This window comes from Myxine glutinosa, chromosome 2, assembly GCF_964187855.1.
Source record: "Myxine glutinosa chromosome 2, kmMyxGlut1.1, whole genome shotgun sequence".
Lineage (NCBI taxonomy): Eukaryota > Metazoa > Chordata > Myxini > Myxiniformes > Myxinidae > Myxine > Myxine glutinosa.
Window position 1 is genome coordinate 78841589 of NC_136262.1, and position 17721 is coordinate 78859309.

The 17721-nt window shown below is 43.6% G+C and overlaps 1 protein-coding gene and 1 long non-coding RNA gene across 6 annotated transcripts in view; both read left to right on the forward strand.

Moving 5' to 3' along the window:
* SMAD2 (SMAD family member 2) overlaps positions 1–7744 on the forward strand; it is a 34058-nt gene extending 26314 nt beyond the window's left edge. For all 4 annotated transcript variants that reach the window (XM_068107936.2, XM_068107938.2, XM_068107939.2 and 1 more), the window contains exons 4-9: positions 466–540; positions 770–826; positions 3963–4178; positions 5634–5771; positions 6055–6199; positions 6684–7744. In XM_068107936.2, coding sequence (XP_067964037.1) covers positions 466–540; positions 770–826; positions 3963–4178; positions 5634–5771; positions 6055–6199; positions 6684–6807 — 755 coding nt within the window. In that variant the 3' untranslated portion in view covers positions 6808–7744. The remainder of the gene's footprint in view (positions 1–465; positions 541–769; positions 827–3962; positions 4179–5633; positions 5772–6054; positions 6200–6683) is intronic.
* Positions 7745–11826: 4082 nt separating this feature from the next.
* LOC144890897 (uncharacterized) lies at positions 11827–17415 on the forward strand. Of its 2 annotated transcripts, none has more exons than XR_013622568.1 (4): positions 11827–11957; positions 12550–12627; positions 13108–13216; positions 16873–17415. It is a non-coding gene; the product is annotated as an uncharacterized LOC144890897 (long non-coding RNA). The 2 variants fall into 2 exon arrangements; XR_013622569.1 differs by having other exon boundaries at positions 11834–11957; positions 12568–12627.
* The last annotated feature ends 306 nt before the right edge of the window (positions 17416–17721 follow it).

Sequence of the window (17721 nt, forward strand, 5' to 3'; positions counted from 1 at the left end):
CAACTTCAGACATTTGTCCTTTGGCCTCTGAGCCCACACAACACATTGGATTTTATACTTGCGGCCATGTTTTGTTTTCCCATAGTGGACTCCTGTAGGAATGAATGATTTTTTTTTCGGGCATTTGACCTCCTGCGCTTCCCCGTGCTCGAAGGCACGTTGCGAGAGCATTATTTTTGTGCTTCCTGGTTTGCATGAAATGCAAGTCGTAGCTATTTTGGACTCGCCCTTCCATTCCTCCTTCCTCCCCATACGTCCTTTCCTTCAGGATGCTCTAACCACATGCCACTAACCAAGATAAATCGGCAAACTCTTGTGCAATGAGGCAACAGATGCCCAATTCTTGGAAACAGAACCATAAACATCCTCTTTTACCATGCCAATGTTGCTTTGTTATAGTTGGCTTCTGTTAAAATTCCCTGCCGCCACTACCTTTCCACCTAAAGTTTTCTTCCCATCCAACAGAGACACCACCTCCTGGATATTTGAGTGAAGATGGAGAAGGTAGTGACATACAGATGCCTCGGAGCATGGACTCGAGTACGTCGGTTTCTACGCACTTCATTGCCCTTTTTACCCCCATTAAAATGTCTTTGCCTTTTTTAATGTAAAATTTTAAGCTGTTTTGATTTATTTCTTGTTTCCACACCACCTCTGTATTATTTAACATTCTCATTTGCTAAATGCTTATCCTGAGTTTTATATATCGGCACAATTTTGAAGTCTGCTGCTTTGCTTGGCCAAACTATTGGATTCTTTTTGTCATCAGGTCCTTCTTCGGATGCCATTTCTCCGGAACCTCTAGCACAAACAAATGGCAATACAGGCAAGTCCTCATGCAATCTCCTCCCTGTGCCCCAAAATCTACCTCCCTTCCTAACCTTTACCTGTGCCACTTTTTATTTTATTTTTTTGGTTTGCTGGTTTTGTGTTCACATTGCGACTGATTGCTCATGATGCTTGGTAGCCAGATTCAAACCCCATGTACTATATTATTTTTTCATTGAACACTAATGTCTGTCCTGTATGTGATTTATGTGCATTTGAATCGATGCTAAAATTGTATCTAAAAAGCCACAGCCTGCATCTATGCTCACCACATGGTGTTGGGTGATAAATGGGTAACAAGGATAAAAGGGTCAACAGTACCTTGATCCTGTCTAATTTGTAGCCTTTGATGTGATTCTGCCAAGCCAGGCTTGGTAAGTTGGTCTGGTACAATTAGGGACACGTCTGTCCAGACACAGGGCATGTAATCACTCTGCCTGGTAAGCCTGACCACAGGCCCCTAATGAGGTTATTATCATGGCCTTTGGCTGTGACGTTTTCCCAACATATTTGAGTTGATGGGTGGTTGGTCTCATCCCGAAGGGTTGTTAAGGTCTGCCTTCCACGCTTATTGATGTGCCATCAGATTTCTTGGGATTTTTTTTACCCCCTGCTTGGAAACAACAATGCCCCTGTCACACACAATGGTGGAGGTCGTAAATTTACCTTTAAGTGGTCGAGTCAAGGTTTGGTTCTTGACGGGACTATAAACTGCTTGATTGGTGTTTAGTGGATGAGGTGTTGCATCACAAAGTACACTGTCCCTTGGATGGACATTAAGCTGGATGTTCTGTGTGCTCACAATAACTGGTGGACATTAAATATCAAGTGCAGGCCTAGTTATCTCTGGCACCATGAACAAATTCTAAATTTTTGCCCAAATTCCAGTTGAACGTGTGCCAGTTGCCAGTCGGTTCAAGCTAACCAAACAAGAAAGTGGGAATGGTAGTCGTAGTGGTCGTAGTGGTGCCTTTTTCTTTTCATTCATATATATATATATATATATATATATATATATATATATATATATATATATATATATATATATATATATATATATATATATATAATTTTTTTTTTCTTGTACAGTGCATATTCTTTTTTACACACTTTTATTTAACTTCATCTGAACTTTGCTTTTGGCCCATTTCAAATCTTTGAGCCATTTGTTTTATAGGTTCCATACATCTTGGAGAGCTGAAATTTGGCCCACGGCCCTCTTTCTGGTACATTTTCATCGATCAAAATTTAATTAAAAAATAAACAATTAAAAAAAAAAAGAAGGTTTTAAAACTTTTAAAAATATATAGAAGTGTGTAGCCCTAAAACAGGTTTTTTCGTTTACTTGTTTAATATACTGTTTTGAATTCCTCCGATAGTCAAGGAATTACGAATGATTTTGTTTGGAAATCGACGTTATTGAAAAATATATGTTTGAGGAGCTCATCATAAAGCGTGTCATTCAAACCTTTCATTACCTCCGCCACCGAAGATGGATGGGGGTTGTTTTCACCCCTGTCTGTTTGTTTGTCTGTGAACAGGATATCTCAAAGTTGTGCAAGGTTTCAGACAAAATTTGGTGGAGGTTGGGTATGTGACAAAGACAAAATGATGAAATTTTGGTGAAGATCTGGTTCCGTTGCCAGTCGGATCTGTATCCGAGAATTTTTAAGTGATTCTTTACCATTGAGATAGGACTAAAACCGATAAACTTATATAGCATGATATCTCAAAAAGTTGTGGATTGATTCGGACGAAACTTGGTGGACAGGTTGGATGTGCGCCAAGGAAGACGATTCAATTTTGGTGAAAATTCGAATCTGGATCCCGATCAAAGAATTGTTATGCCACTGCCGATGGATGTTGCCAGAGGCATTATGTTTGCATGTTGTCCGTCCGTCTGTGATAGGTTTTCGTTACCACGATAACTTGGACGGATAAGGGGATCCAGGTCAAACTTGGTGCGGTTATGTATAATGAGGTAAAGATGAACTGATTCGATTTTCAGGTGGAGGTCAAAGTTCAGAGGTCATGTTGGGTAAAATTCCTGTTGCTGCGATAGCTTGTGAACCAGTAATGGGATTTTGACCAAAGTTGGTACAAGTATGGATTATGATGCCAATATGAACCTATTTAATTTTGGGGTCAAGAGGTCAGAGTCTGCAGCAGGTTTTCGTTACCGCCATAACTTGAGAACAGCTGAAGGGAACCAAGTCAAACTTGATACAAGTATTATAATGATGCATAGATGAACTGAGTAGATTATTGGGTCAAAAGGTAAGAGGTCCCATTGGGTAAAAAATTCTGTTACAGAGCTAACTTTTGATCGTGATGGGATTTTGACCAAACTTGGTAGAAGTGTATATTATGATGTAAAGTTGAACTGATTAGATTTCGTCATCAAGAGCTCAAAGGTTAGAGGTCATGCCAGGTAAAAATGCGATACTGGCAAATAGCTGAAGGGATTTGAATCAAACTTGGCGCAAATATGTATAATGATGTAATAATGTGGACGAAGGCATATCGGTCGAAATCGTGACATTGAAGAGTGCTGTTCTAGTTTTGAGTGATTCCTCACCATTGAGTAATAGGGCTAAAACTGATATATAGCAGGATATCTCAAAACGTTATTGATGGATTCAGACAAAACTTTGTGGGCATGTTGGGTGTGTGACAAGGATGAATCGATTCAATTTTGGTGAATATCAGAATACGGATCCAGATACGAGAATTTTTAGAATTGACTCGTGATTCTTCACCATTGAGTGATAGGGCCAAAAACGATATTTAGCATGGTATTTCAAAAGGTTGTGGACGACTTGTGATAAAACTAGATGGATGAGTTGGTTAGGCAACAAGAACAGGCCGATTAGATTTTTATTCAGGTCTGAATCCAGATCTGGCCTCTCAGTGGGATACAAAACAAACTGTTCAGCTTGGTGGTGGTGTGCTCTCTAAGGAGTGTTGTTCTGGTTAAGTATGTGTGTTCAACTGGCTCGGTCATGGCCAATATTTTTTTATATGTGTATATTTAAATATTTGAGATGTTCACATAATCCTATCTTCTGGTTTCTTGGGAAGGGAGCTTTATTTGGCCAAGGTAGCTGATGTGATCGATGATTATTGCCGAACAGGTGACCTGCAGCCTGTGATGTACTGTGAGCCGGCCTTCTGGTGCTCGATTGGTTACTACGAGCTGAACCAACGCGTTGGGGAGACGTTCCACGCCTCACAGCCATCTCTCACCGTCGACGGCTTCACAGACCCCTCAAACTCTGAGCGCTTCTGCCTGGGGTTGCTTTCCAATGTCAACCGCAATCAAGTCGTCGAGATGACGCGGCGACACATTGGTATGTTTGTGGTTTCTCCAGAGTGGGGAAAGATTTTTCATGGTGCATTTTGATTTGTTACACCATTACTTCTTATTTATTTATTTGTTTTTATTACTTGCACCACCGAAAGTGGACAGAGGTTGTTTTCACCCCTGTCTGTATCTATCTATCTATCTATCTGTCTGTCTATCTGTTTGTCTGTGAGCACGATATCTCAAACAGTTATGGATGGATATGGATAAAACCTGGTGGACAGATTGTGTGTGACAAGGACGAATTGATTAGATTTTGGCTAAGGTCCACATCCTGCTAATCGGTGGGATTAAAAAGTGTAAACTATTCATCCTGGTGCAGGTACTCTACCATGTGCCGTTCTCTTAATTTTTTTGTAATGCAGCATGGTTTATTTATTAATTTTTCTGGTGCCAAGTCAGGTGGTAAAATCTGTTAACATTTGTTCTGTGGCGAACAATTTCTTTCTTTACATGTATTCTAATGCTAGTCCTTTGCACATATTTGGTGTTAAAGGGAAACCCAAATGCTCAGATGACTGATGCTAATCTATCCCTTGATGGCCTACAAAATAGATATCTTTTTCGAAAGTGAATTCATTTTATAAAGTCGGTAATTTTGTGATTAAAAGTAAATTTTCTTTTCCCTCGCGATTGGCTGTGAGGTCACACCATGAATTCCCCGCCAAATCCGTACTGTGTACGGGTTACAGCGTGATACAATTTAACTCAAACGGCGAATAATTTTCGAATTTCTACAAATATGCTGGGTCAATGCATCCTTGGTGGTTGTAGTAATACAAACCGAGATGGTTCCATGCTACATCTGAAATGGCTGAAAGATCCGAGCGTTTCCAGAAATTGTACGAGGTTTGTTGCCTGAGTGTGCATTGGGCGTACAAGATGTTTGCTTTTGTGCTCGTGACATTTTACAGAGCACTGTTATGAAACGACAGAGATGGCTATAGATGTTGTGGTTATATGCCACAATTGAGGATGCCATCCACATGATTAAGGGGAAGAAACAGCTGTCACTCAAAACTGTAGCACAATCTGTTGAGCTACCAGCTCACGATTCGAGCGGTGAATCGAACACCTGTGTTGGCCTGCCAGCGACCGATCTCACCTTGCCACAACACCACACCCAACACCACATTTCCCCCCTCCACTGGGGCAAAGACCGATCTCACCTTGCCACAACACCACACCCAACACCACATTTCCCCCCTCCACTGGGGCAAAGACCGATCTCACCTTGCCACAACACCACACCCAACACCACATTTCCCCCCTCCACTGGGGCAAAGACATGGGTCATGGGTCATGGCACGTACACGACGCAGCACAACCAGACACAAATGGCGTCCCTGGAAAGTATAAAAACGGGACGATCCTGAAACATACATTTTTTGTATGTTTTCGACCTTCGACCTTCATGGCATCTGTTACTAATTTTCCTCAGGTCGAGGTGTGAGGTTGTATTACATCGGGGGTGAGGTGTTCGCCGAGTGCCTCAGTGAGAGCGCCATCTTTGTACAGAGTCCCAACTGTAACCAACGCTATGGCTGGCATCCTGCCACAGTGTGCAAGATCCCTCCAGGTATGCTCCTGCTGTGGCCCTGACAGCGTTGTGTGCTTGCAAGAGTCCAAATAAATAAATAAATAAACATTTTGAGTTGTGGAAACGAAAAACGCTGATGTTGGAACTATTCATAACTGTCTTGTTTTGTGCTAGCTGCTCGAAATGTCTCTTCAATTGATCCGTGCTTTTGCATTTCCTTTTCCTGCTGTTTAACAAACAGGTGCACTTGCCTTGATAGGTGCAAGGAGGATGATGAAATGCACTGTGAGCTTAGTGCGCAATTGTTGTGCTTTCCGGGCAGGTTGCAACCTCAAAATATTCAACAACCAAGAGTTTGCAGCCCTGCTCGCACAGTCCGTTCACCAAGGATTTGAGGCCGTGTACCAGCTGACTCGCATGTGCACCATTCGAATGAGCTTCGTCAAGGGCTGGGGAGCGGAGTACAGGTGGGTGTGCTCGTTGGAGGGCTGATTTTTGGAGTTTTGTGTGACTAATTTGAGCAAAGGTTATGATGTCATAACTCGGCAGTGGTTGTTTATGGTGACACTTGCGGTGAATCATGAGTGATATGGAAGGGCCTTAGATTTTGGTCACTGTAGTTTATTATTATTAGGTTTTTGTTTTTTTTTGACAATTATCGTTAAGTTTCATACTCTTAAGAAAGATAACTGCTTCATCAGCCCGTTCACTTTTATCTTGCCATAAATAAATCGTATTATTGTTTCGGGAGTGATACTTGCATTTTAAAGTGCACTTTCGTTTTTTTATGAATGAGAACACATCTCGAGGATCCATTAGGCAGTATGGCATTATGCTTGATCAAGAAAATTGATGTCATCCAGCTTTGTTTTATGCTTCCAAGTATGGATGTAAAATACCATTTGTAAGTTTTCCTTTGCCTCCGTGCCAATGCCCTCTCCCAATTCCCAGGCGCCAGACCATCACGAGTACACCATGCTGGATTGAGCTTCATCTCAACGGCCCCCTTCAGTGGCTGGACCGTGTGCTTACACAGATGGGCTCGCCCTCTGTTCGATGTTCAAGCATTTCGTAGACCTCTGTTTCATGTTCATAGGCCAGGTTATAAGTTTGCGGCGATGACGACGACAACCATTATGCGATGCAGAGGCCCCGTTTGCTCACTCGTTTGCTCATTTCTGTCGTTACCTAATGAGTTGCAAAATATTGAATGCGGTTGAACGTCCGACACGGTTTTTTCTGATCTTTTCTCCTGAAAAACTTGATATCTGAATTATTAGACAAAGGATTGGTCGGGGAATCCGTTGGCCACTCTTGAAGCCGTTTGTGGTATCAATGGTGGAGCAATTATATAATTTTTTTTATGGCATGTGCCGTTGTGCCGTAGTGACATTTCCTTTGCTGTTTAGATAATGTAAATAATTTTAACCATTTTTCGATCCTGCATTTTGTAATCTATTTGAAAGGTTCCGGCTTGCTGTATTAGGTTTATGGGTGCCTATCATCACTCGGATATTGTATCATCACCCTTCCAATTGGCAATGCTTTCCCAAAAATCTCTCATTAAAAGCTGTATCCCGATTCTCGTTTTCCAGCGTCTACTTTCCTCAAGGCGTAAGTCACGTGCAAACATTTGAAGGATTCCGTTTGCCCTCGGTTGTAGGGAAGGCTTCGTGCTACTGAAGCTGACATTGGATGGCCTAATAGGTGATGGAAACCTTGATTATAATCTATCATAATTGGCTTGTTGCCAATATGCCTGACTCCAATTCATGTTCGATTACGAGGAACTGCCTTTGCCCAATTACCGGTACTATAATCAGTAGGTTTTTCAATAAATTTTTGATACCGAAAATGAAAGTTATAAAAAGTAAAACACTTGGAATTTTTTTTTTAATTTGTAAATATTTTTGTACTTTGACTGTGGAATGATGTTAAAAGCATTTATTTGTTTTATCACAGTTTAATTTGCGGCAATTTTAAAAAATAATAATAAAAGTGCTTCTGGTGCATTTTTCTTCTCATTTTTTTTTTTTCATTTTTTTATTTTTTCATTTTTTTTTTCATTAATACTATATATGTATAGTGTATAAGGACAAAAGATTTGATAATTGATTGATTTATAACTGTTCAGGTTTTATGGTTTGTTTGTTTTTTCTGTTGGGGTGGTTGGTTCCAGAGGCTTTGGGAATCACTTGGGAGAGAATTTTAGAGGGGAGAGTCTATTATAATAATAATAATAATAATAATAATAATAATAGTCCCCTCACAAGGAACTTCAATACAGGAAGAGGCCAGTATGCCCATCAAGCCTGCACAATGACTGCCAACCTATGGTGGTTTGCCTGTGCTCTATTCCTTTTTTAATGCTGAGGGTTGAGCAAGAAAGGAGCACGTACCAATTTTGGTCTTTGGTATGACTCAGCCGGGATCGGATTTGGGTTTGAACCTCCGACCTACCGGATTGAAAGCAGACGCTCTTTGAATGAACCTAAGCATACAAGTGATCGCTTGTTGGAATTTGAATTATTAACCATTATTAACTGTTCGGAAAATTCTCCGAAGAAAAGAAAAACATCCAGTTTGACTTCTGGCTGCTTTTACCATACAAACGATGCCATCCTATGTATCATACACAGAGAAGCAGGCATACCATTGGAGGCTTGGAGGAGCTATTGTCTTCTTCCCCAACTCTTGCAGAATTGATACATTAGCCCCAACCACATTTTTCCCCAAAGAAAAGTTGAGAATGGATCTCGCTAATTACATCTGTGCCTTCTCAAGGCCATCGTGTGTGGCTGAGGTTGGAGGAGTTGAAGCTGCAGCAGATTCAAATGACCATTTTGGCAACAAAATGAACGTGATCAAAATGTTTTGTTGTATTGGCTTTATTTCACTACTTCATCGATAATATGCAGTTTAAGATAACATGTTGTATGTTTATATGCATTGGAGGATCACTGTAAATGCTTTGCATTTGTGGATGCCACAACATTGGCTCTTGAACTTTTGAATCGGTGAGATGCGAACTTTGTGGAGTTTGCTTTGTTGACCTCATTACTGTTTAAAAAGGAGATTTTAAGATATTTGTTATTTCTGGGCCAAACTGATGCTTTATCACGTCTTGTCAACCAAACGATCTGACTATGTTGATGATGCGTATCATGTCAATTATGTTTTGTGTTGTGAATAAAGAATAATACCTGTCATTGAAGCATCTATTAATATAAATAGTAATGGGCGTTTACAACCAGCCATGACCATGTTGTGGAACAAGGCAGCGACCAGGGCTGACTTATTATTAGTCCCCTATCGGTGTACACCGGAAGGGACTATAGGTTTGCACTCCGTCCCTCCGTCTGTCAGTCTGTCCGTCCGTCACACAAAGAACAGTTTTCCGGACTTTTTTTCTAAACTGTTAATGCTAATGATTTCAAACTTGGTGCATGGTTTCCTCATGATAAGTTACAGATCAAGTTCGAACTTCACGACGTTTCGATCATTTTTGACAGTTATGGCACTTTGAACTTTGCTAATTTCCCCAACAGTTTTCCGGACGACAGACTGCCGGTAGGGGACATGTATTGCAGCGCAATACTCAGAATGCTTGTTTATTTTTGTTTTTTTTCTGAGCATTTTTACGCCTGTATTTGCTTTAAATTTGTTTTCTCCACAATCGCTTGATCGATTGACACGAGACTTTCAACAAATGAGTGCTTACCCATGGAGAATATGTTTTAGCAAAGTTATATGCTTGGATGGAAATGCGACCAGCATTACAAAAGGTCTGGTGTTAGTTTTCTGTAAGCATGGGTTACAGGGTGTTTTATTTATCAGGAGTGAACGGGCTCACCCACAGCTTATTAAATGACCTCTTTGCTCGGCCTCGGCCGAATAAAAGCATTGTGGTGGTAATTGCCAGTTGAGAACAGCATCTGCTCTGATCCTTCCCAGATTTGTGAAGATGTTATGAGTGCTGTACTGGCATTTGTATCGGTGGCGTTGACAACTTTCTGACTCAATTAAAAACAATGGGCTCTTTCACATCCATAAATGAAAGCGCACAGGTCCTAAGGTTGATGTCCAACCACGAAGCGCCTCATTCTTTGATGTATTGTCGATGTCTTGCCTGTGAGTGAGATTTTCAGTCAAGAATCAAACGCAGACTCGACTGCTCAAATCCAAGTGTCCGATCTATTACAGTGTGTTGGGCAGGGTCCAGCATGGTACTGATGTGAAGAGGCAAACCTCTAATATGGCTGTATTGATTTATCCTCCCACAGAGTGGGACATGGGGTTTTGCAACTGCATGTCCATGTGGGATATGGCGTTTTGCATGTCCGTCTGTCCATCTAATTTTTCCCGAAAAACAGCCACTTGGGCTATTATCAAATTGGGCTGTTATCACATTTTCATGGAACCCTAATTAAAAGGCACAATATGGAGAAGACGAATAATTGGGTCAAAATGTCAAAGGGCAAAGTCCATAAGTAGAAATGGGGCTTATCTGCCCTTCCCCTATGTGCACATCAGCGCAAGATGGATGGCATTTTAATTGCTTCAGTATCTCCATTTATTCCCTCCATCACCGAAGGTGGATGGAGCTTATGTTTTCACTTCTGTCTTTGTCTGTCAACAGGGTATCAAAGTTATGGACAGATTCGGACGAAACTTTGTTACACAGGTTGGGTGTGTGACAAGGACGAATTGATTAGATTTTGGTGAAGATCCGGATCTGAATTTTTTTTTTTCCAGAGATGGGGCCAAAGACCAAATCCTTTTTCGGGTGCCACCGTCACAATTTCGGTCTTCGAGGCCGGCCGATAGGCACAGTGTGACCGGAAGGGACGAGGTTCTCCTGACCACGTGGCCCTTGACTTGGTTTGTCCGCACAATGTGGGCGCTTTCAGGATGAACTTTAGCCGGGGAGCGTTTGGGCGCCCCAGTCTGATACTGCCGCCCACGCGCAGAACAACTTGTGAGTGCACGTGGGTCCCGGCGGTCCCACTGGCCTAGCGCTACCATGTTTAGACAGCGAACTCCGTCCCCGGGCACCGGCACCTACTCCCGGAAGCAAGAGAGATCAGCAGTGCCGGGCACGGTAGGGCACCCGCGGAGCCCAGGCGGACCGGGGACGCGCGAGCCTACGCGTTAGCGGGCTACGGCGGGATCAATGGCTTCAGCCACGTCCGGGCCGATATTCGGCCCGGCCGCACCGGGAATGAACTGGTTCGACGCCCGCGCTAGAGAGGTCACGGGCGACTGAGATGTTTTAACAAATTAATTAATTAATTTGAGATGTCCGATTCCTAGTATTTGGAAGAGCTTGACCCTAGCCTTTCCCTTGCGAGGGCAAGGAGGAACTTAACACTTGACACTTAAGCTTAGTTTGAAGTACACCCTGCCAGCGCTCCCGGTGGGACGGCAGGGCAACCAGAAGGGACGAGGTTCTCCTGACCACGTGGCCCTCGATCTGGGAAGCGAGAGGCGTTCCATTAGTGGACGCGCCCCTCATGCCCGACTTTTGGGCGGCCCCGGCAGGCCGTTTGTTTTGACGTTCCGTGACAAGCCCCGCACCCCCACCTCCGGGCCGACCGGGCGACCGGAATGAATCCCGGTGTCCCGATCCGAACCTTCAGAGCGGGCTGGCTGCACTTTCCGTCCCTGCGGTCCCAAATACCGGAACCACCCGCATGCCACTTTATTCGACAAAATGAGGTGCGGCCTACAGCCTTAGAAAACCAACCCTATATAAGTCAATACCTCCAACGACACAGGCGCGCATTCGTGCCGCGTGACGTGGTGACGTCATCGCGCTTTCACCTTAAAAGATTTATTTGATATAAATTGATATTTTGATATAAGCCTTAGAAAACCAACCCTACAGAAGTCAAATGGTCCAATAAAGGGTGATGGCAGGGTGATGGGAGGGTGATGGCAGAGGGTGATGGGGGAGGGTGATGGGAGGGTGATGGCAGGGTGATGGGAGGGTGATGGCAGGGTGATGGGAGGGTGATGGGGGAGGGTGATGGGGCAGGGTGATGGGAGGGTGATGGGATGGGAGGGAGGAGTTTGTTTTGACGTTCCGTGACAGGCCCCGCACCCCCACCTCCGGGCCGACCGGGCGACCGGAATGAATCCCGGTGTCCCGATCCGAACCTTCAGATACATAGCATGGAATTTGAAAACGCTGTGAACGAGTTAACAAGTTGGTGGATGAGTTGGGTAAGTGACGAGAACAAGCCGATTCGATTTTGGTTCAGCTCCAGATGAATATCCAGCCATCAATGGGATACAAAATGTTCAGCCGGGCGGAGGTTCGCGCTTTACTTGAGTGCATTCTAGTTTACCAGCTTCGATTTGTTTGTCCCGGAATTTTGAGATGCTTCATAGTTACTTATATTCTAGGGCTGCACATTGAAAATGGCCAATTTATTATTCTGTCTTTGCTGCCAGAAGTGACTGAGGCCTTTGAGGGAGGTTGGGGGCAGAGGGGGTAGCAGTACAAGTGGGTTTTGATAACATCCTGAAAAAATAATTACTGCTTTTAACTTTGGATTAATTTAAAACAGGGCAGGGATTCTGTTAAGGAAATTGATGCTTTGGGAATGTCTGGGATCAAAGTTAATGTCACCAAGGAGACTTCTAGTTTCTGATCTCAGATCTCCAGTAATCCGGCACCAATTCAAATTATTGGAGCCAATTTGATTTTTGTTTCTCACTACATTTTGCTGATACTGCTGGAGTTTTTTTTTTTTCTTCCCCACTACACCTGTACCCAACTTCGGGGCTGCTACACCTGTGTACCCATCTATAGGTTCCTGTGCTTTGTCAGGAATCGGGAGTCGTGAGGTGCGTGTTTTGGCTCGAGGACACCTTGCACATCTTGCTGAATGTGAGTGAGACATTTTAAAGCAAGTGGGTTTAGAGGATTTGTCTGGATGAATCCTTGTGTGCACTCTGCATTCTTGGTAAAGACTTTAAGACGGTTTTGACCAAAAAGTGATGGACTGCATGATAGACGAATTATGGGATTTCTTCGTTTTGTTTCCTTTATGTATCCTCAAGGAGTTTGGTGGGAATAAAATTAGAACAATTCCTTCTGGAAAAGGAATAATGTGGGTTTAAATGTTCTTGGGGGGGGGGGCAGGGGAATAGGTGTACTGGGAAGTAATTTGCCCCCTTTTTAGGGTGGGTGTAATTTTTTTATTTTTTTTGCACTTGTCATATTTACGTAGACACTCACTGGTACTTGTTACCCTCTTCCCCCTCCTGTGGACTACAGGACAATCAGAAGGCATGGGCTGGCCTACTTCCTTCTGTGCTATCTAGCCTGGTTTCAAATGTTGAACTCACCCTAGTCTTTCCCATGCAGGGCAATGTATCAATATGTGCACCATCCATCGGATTGATATTCAACTGGAGGCCACATCGAAGAGTACTGCTTGTTTGTGGACTCCAAAGATTTTCTTTGCAAAGAAGAGGTGAGATTGCAGACACCCTGGAAATAAATTGCAATTTATTCCTAAACTACCAGCAGCAAGTGTCCTGCTCTTGAACACTTGACACCAGCTGACATTGCTTGCTTATCTCTGTGTGTAGTTGGCTGGGCAGCTTCTCCTACACTATAAACAAATGCACATGCCCAGGTGTTTCATACATTACCTGTGAGTGGCTATCTTCAACTACGGAGGTCAACCATGGATGACGACTACAAGGCAGCGAGCAATTTGCTATAATCCCAGTTTTGATGATAGTTGTGCCAAAAACAAATTCCTCAAGATCTGGATTTTGTAGTTTATCAAAAATTCGTACGAAATTTGCACGGTCTATCCGCTCGATGATGTTGCTTTTAGTTCCAACATAAATTGGATTCTGGTGAATTTAAAATCGAGGTCTGCAGGTGTTTGTTAATTCATTTCAGGTCTTATTGGCACTCTTCATTTGAAATAGCAAAGAAAATCATTCAGAATCATTGGAATCTCCCGTGATGAAGCTACATCCGAGGGCCTTTCACTCACTCACCGCAGGCAGGTTGGTGGTCTTTCTGTCTTCTACCGACTCCTCTCCGGCCTTGCTCCCCCAGCTCTCTCTGGGCTCTGTCCCCCAAATATTCCTACAGGTCGCACAAGATCTGCCTGCAACCCTCTTATGGTTAAACTGCCAAAATCAAGACTCTCTGCTCACCTTCACTCCTTCATTCCTCTTTTCTCCCGCCTCTGGAACAAACTCCCCCACTCCCTTCAATCCCACTCCTCCCTCCAGGTCTTTAAAACAGCTGTCACCACCATCTCTTATCTTCCCCCATCCAAAACCTTGATCTGTTCTACCCCTGCTAATTTCACCCCAAATCCTCTTTTTTGAAATACCAACTTCTTTCCTGGAAGTCCTTGCAGTGTCCATGTGTTTATACTTTTCCCACCCCCCCCCCCCTTCCCATGCCTCCTCCCCCCAAGCCCTCTCCCTCCCACACTTTCCCGATGTCCCTCACAAATGTTGTGTTTATGTGCTTCCCCTTCTCTCCCCATCTTGTCTACCGCTCCCCTTTTAATACACTTTGTTTGTCTGTTTGATTTGTTTGTGTGATAAATGTTAGCTCTTTCACGAGCCTCGATTATGTATCCAAAACAAAAAATGGCATTTGTGATGTTGCCGACTACTTTTGAATGTACATCTCAATTGGGCAAGCTATACGGATTATAGTGTAGTTTTCCATTGATCATTTGGCATTAATTGTGTGGTTTTTTATATTTGATTGCACATTGGATTGCAATTTGATGCTGACAAATCCGAATTGATGCATAATTCCATGCATTTTTCCAACCTGGCCTCCAAAGCCAGTCGCCGACTGGGCATCCTCCATCGTGCGAAGTCCTTCCTTGGCACACCTGAGCTCCTCACCACATACAAGGCTTTCATCCGCAGCTCAATGGAATACTGCTCTCCCCTCTGGGCTGGTGCTCCTGCCTCACACCTAGCTCGTCTTCACGCTGTTGAAACCAAAGCGTTCAGAATCATTGGAATCTCCCGCGATGACGCTATCTCCGAGGGCCTTTCACTTACTCACCGCAGGCAGGTTTGTGGTCTTTCCGTCTTCTACCGACTCCTCTCCGGCCTTGCTCCCCCAGCTCTCTCTGGGCTCTGTCCCGCAAATATTCCTACAGGTTGCACAAGATCTGCCTGCAACCCTCTTATGGTTAAACTGCCAAAATTTGATTGGTCTGGTGCTCCTGCCTCACACCTAGCTCGTCTTCACGCTGTTGAAACCAAAGCGTTCAGAATCATTGGAATCTCCCGCGATGACGCTATCTCCGAGGGCCTTTCACTTACTCACCGCAGGCAGGTTGGTGGTCTTTCCGTCTTCTACCGACTCCTCTCTGGCCTTGCCCCCCCAGCCCTCTCTGGGCTTTGTCCCCCAAATATTCCTACAGGTCGCACAAGATCTGCCTGCAACCCTCTTATGGTTAAACTGCCAAAATCAAGACTTTCTGCTCACCTTCACTCCTTCATTCCGCTTTTCTCCGCCTCTGGAACAAACTCCCTCACTCTCTTCGATCCCACTCCACCCTCCAGGTCTTTAAAACAGCTGTTCACCACCATCTCTTATCCTCCCCCATCCAAAACCTTGATCTTTTCTACCCCCGCTAATTTCGGTCCCCTTGTGTTTTATACTTCTCCCACCCCCCCCCCCCCCTTCCCACACCTCCTGGCCCCAAGCCCTCTCCCTCCCACACTTCTCCCTGCTCTCAAATGTTGTGGTTGTGTGCTTCCCCTTCTCTCCCCATCTTGTCTTCCGCTCCCTCTTTTTGTATATTTTGTTTGTCTGGTTCATTTGTTTGTGAAATAAATGTTAGCTCTTTCACGAGCCTCGATTCAGTATACAAAAAAGAAAAAATCAAGACTCTCTGCTCACCTTCACTCCTTCATTCCTCTTTTCTCCCACCTCTGGAACAAACTCCCTCACTCTCTTCAATCCCACTCCTCCCTCCAGGTCTTTAAAACGGCTGTTCACCACCATCTCTTATCTTCCCCAATCCAAAACCTTGATCTTTTCTACCCCGGCTAATTTCACCCCAAATCCACTTTTTGAGGTGCCGACTTCTTTCCTGGAAGTCCTTGGTGTCCTTGCGTTTTATACCTATCCTGCCCCCCCCCCCCCCAGGCCCTCTCCCTCCCACACATCTCCCGATGTCCCTGCTCTCAAATGTTGTGTTTGTGTGCTTCCTCCCCTTCTCTCCCCATCTTGTCGACCGCTCCCCTTTTTATATACTTTGTTTACTTGTTTGTTTACTTGTTTGTTTGATTTGTTTGTTTGATAAATGTTAGCTCTTTCACGAGCCTCGACTCTGTAAACAAAAAAAAATTAAACATTTGTGACTGTACTGCAGGTGTGCAGGTGTAGGTATTGTAGGTGTACTAAGACTTTAAATTGATTACTCCCAAAAGCATGTGTCGTCTGTGCATCGTTCAGTCTCTTGTTTTATTTTATTTTTCAGATTTATGGAAGCCTCATGATTTTGCCAGAGGTTGTACACGAATCGCATGCATGACAAGCGTTGGTAGATATCGGTGTACTTTCGCATGAATTATAACGACGTTTGTAGACTGTGGACAGGAACGCATGGTGTACATCATAGGTGGAGAGTTCAAATGGGACCAATTTAACTGGGCTAATTCCTCAAAATTCATGTTACACAACTCACAAGAACTAAGGAAACTAGACGCAGGAGGCCATTTGGCCCATCATGCCTGTGCTGCATCAGCACCAGACCAGTTATATGTTAAAACAATGCAATTTCATTGGAGGAATGTGGATGAGACTTTGGCATGCCCAGGCATATCCTAAGGGTGTCAATATAAAAATGGGGAAATATATTTAAATTATTTTAATTAAAAAAGCAATTTTTTTTCTGGGGAGGGGGTTGGGCGAAGGTGGTTCTTGTGTGAGAAACGACAACCGCTAACCACTCCTTGCCAAGACCCTACAGACACGACACTCCACACACATGCACACAGTCACCCATCCATACTCAAGCTACCTAAAACCCAATATTCCTATACCTTCTATCTCCAATACCTCAGTACCTATCGAATTTCAATTTAACCTTATCTACTGTTATTGCTGCCACTGCCTTTCCAGGAACACCATTCCATGTGTTAAGCGAACACCAGGCTCAGTCGCTAACGGTTTAGGTGGCTGGCTTGAGATCTTCGGGTCCTGAGTTTGAGCCCCTGCCATGTTGAAGTAACACCAGGTTGGGTGACACCCTGTCATCCTTCCATGGTTGGCAAAATGAGTACCAGCTTACTGGTAATGGAGGCATTGTATCAGTGGCACAAACACGCCACCAGAAAATGATGCAACCAGCAGCTGCACATGCTGCATACAAACCACCAACTACTCTGAGCTAAAGACTCCTGTTTTTCTACCGTCTTCACTCTCCTTTGGTGTCTTTGCAATCCCTCGTGCATACCCCAGCTCTCTCCCTCTCTCTCACTCTCTCAGGTACTTTTCCAAGTATTTTCAGCTTCTTTTGGAAGCTTAGTGAGATATTTTATGTAATACTCGTTCAAACGTAATATTAACACAATTGATTTGAGCATTGTCATGCTAACTGCCATCAATTTGGACTTATTGATCTCATCTTTGCATTGTAATTGTCCTGGGTAATAAAAAAATATGAATGTTCAAGTGACTTGGATCTGCTAAACGTTTTTCACATTTGTTTCGAATTTTCTGTTTAACACATAAAAGACTCAAATAATATATTATACTTGCAGAGAACATGTTATTCCGAATAGATTACCCCATATCCATATCTTTGTGCTGTCTATGGCGTATTTTCCCTCCGCCATCCAAGGTGGATGGAGGCTATGTTTTCACCCCTGTCGTATTTCAAAGTTGTGGACGGATGCGGCCAAAATTTTATGGAGGGGTTTGGTATGTGACAAGGACGAAATAATTAGGTTTTGGTGAAGATCTGGATCT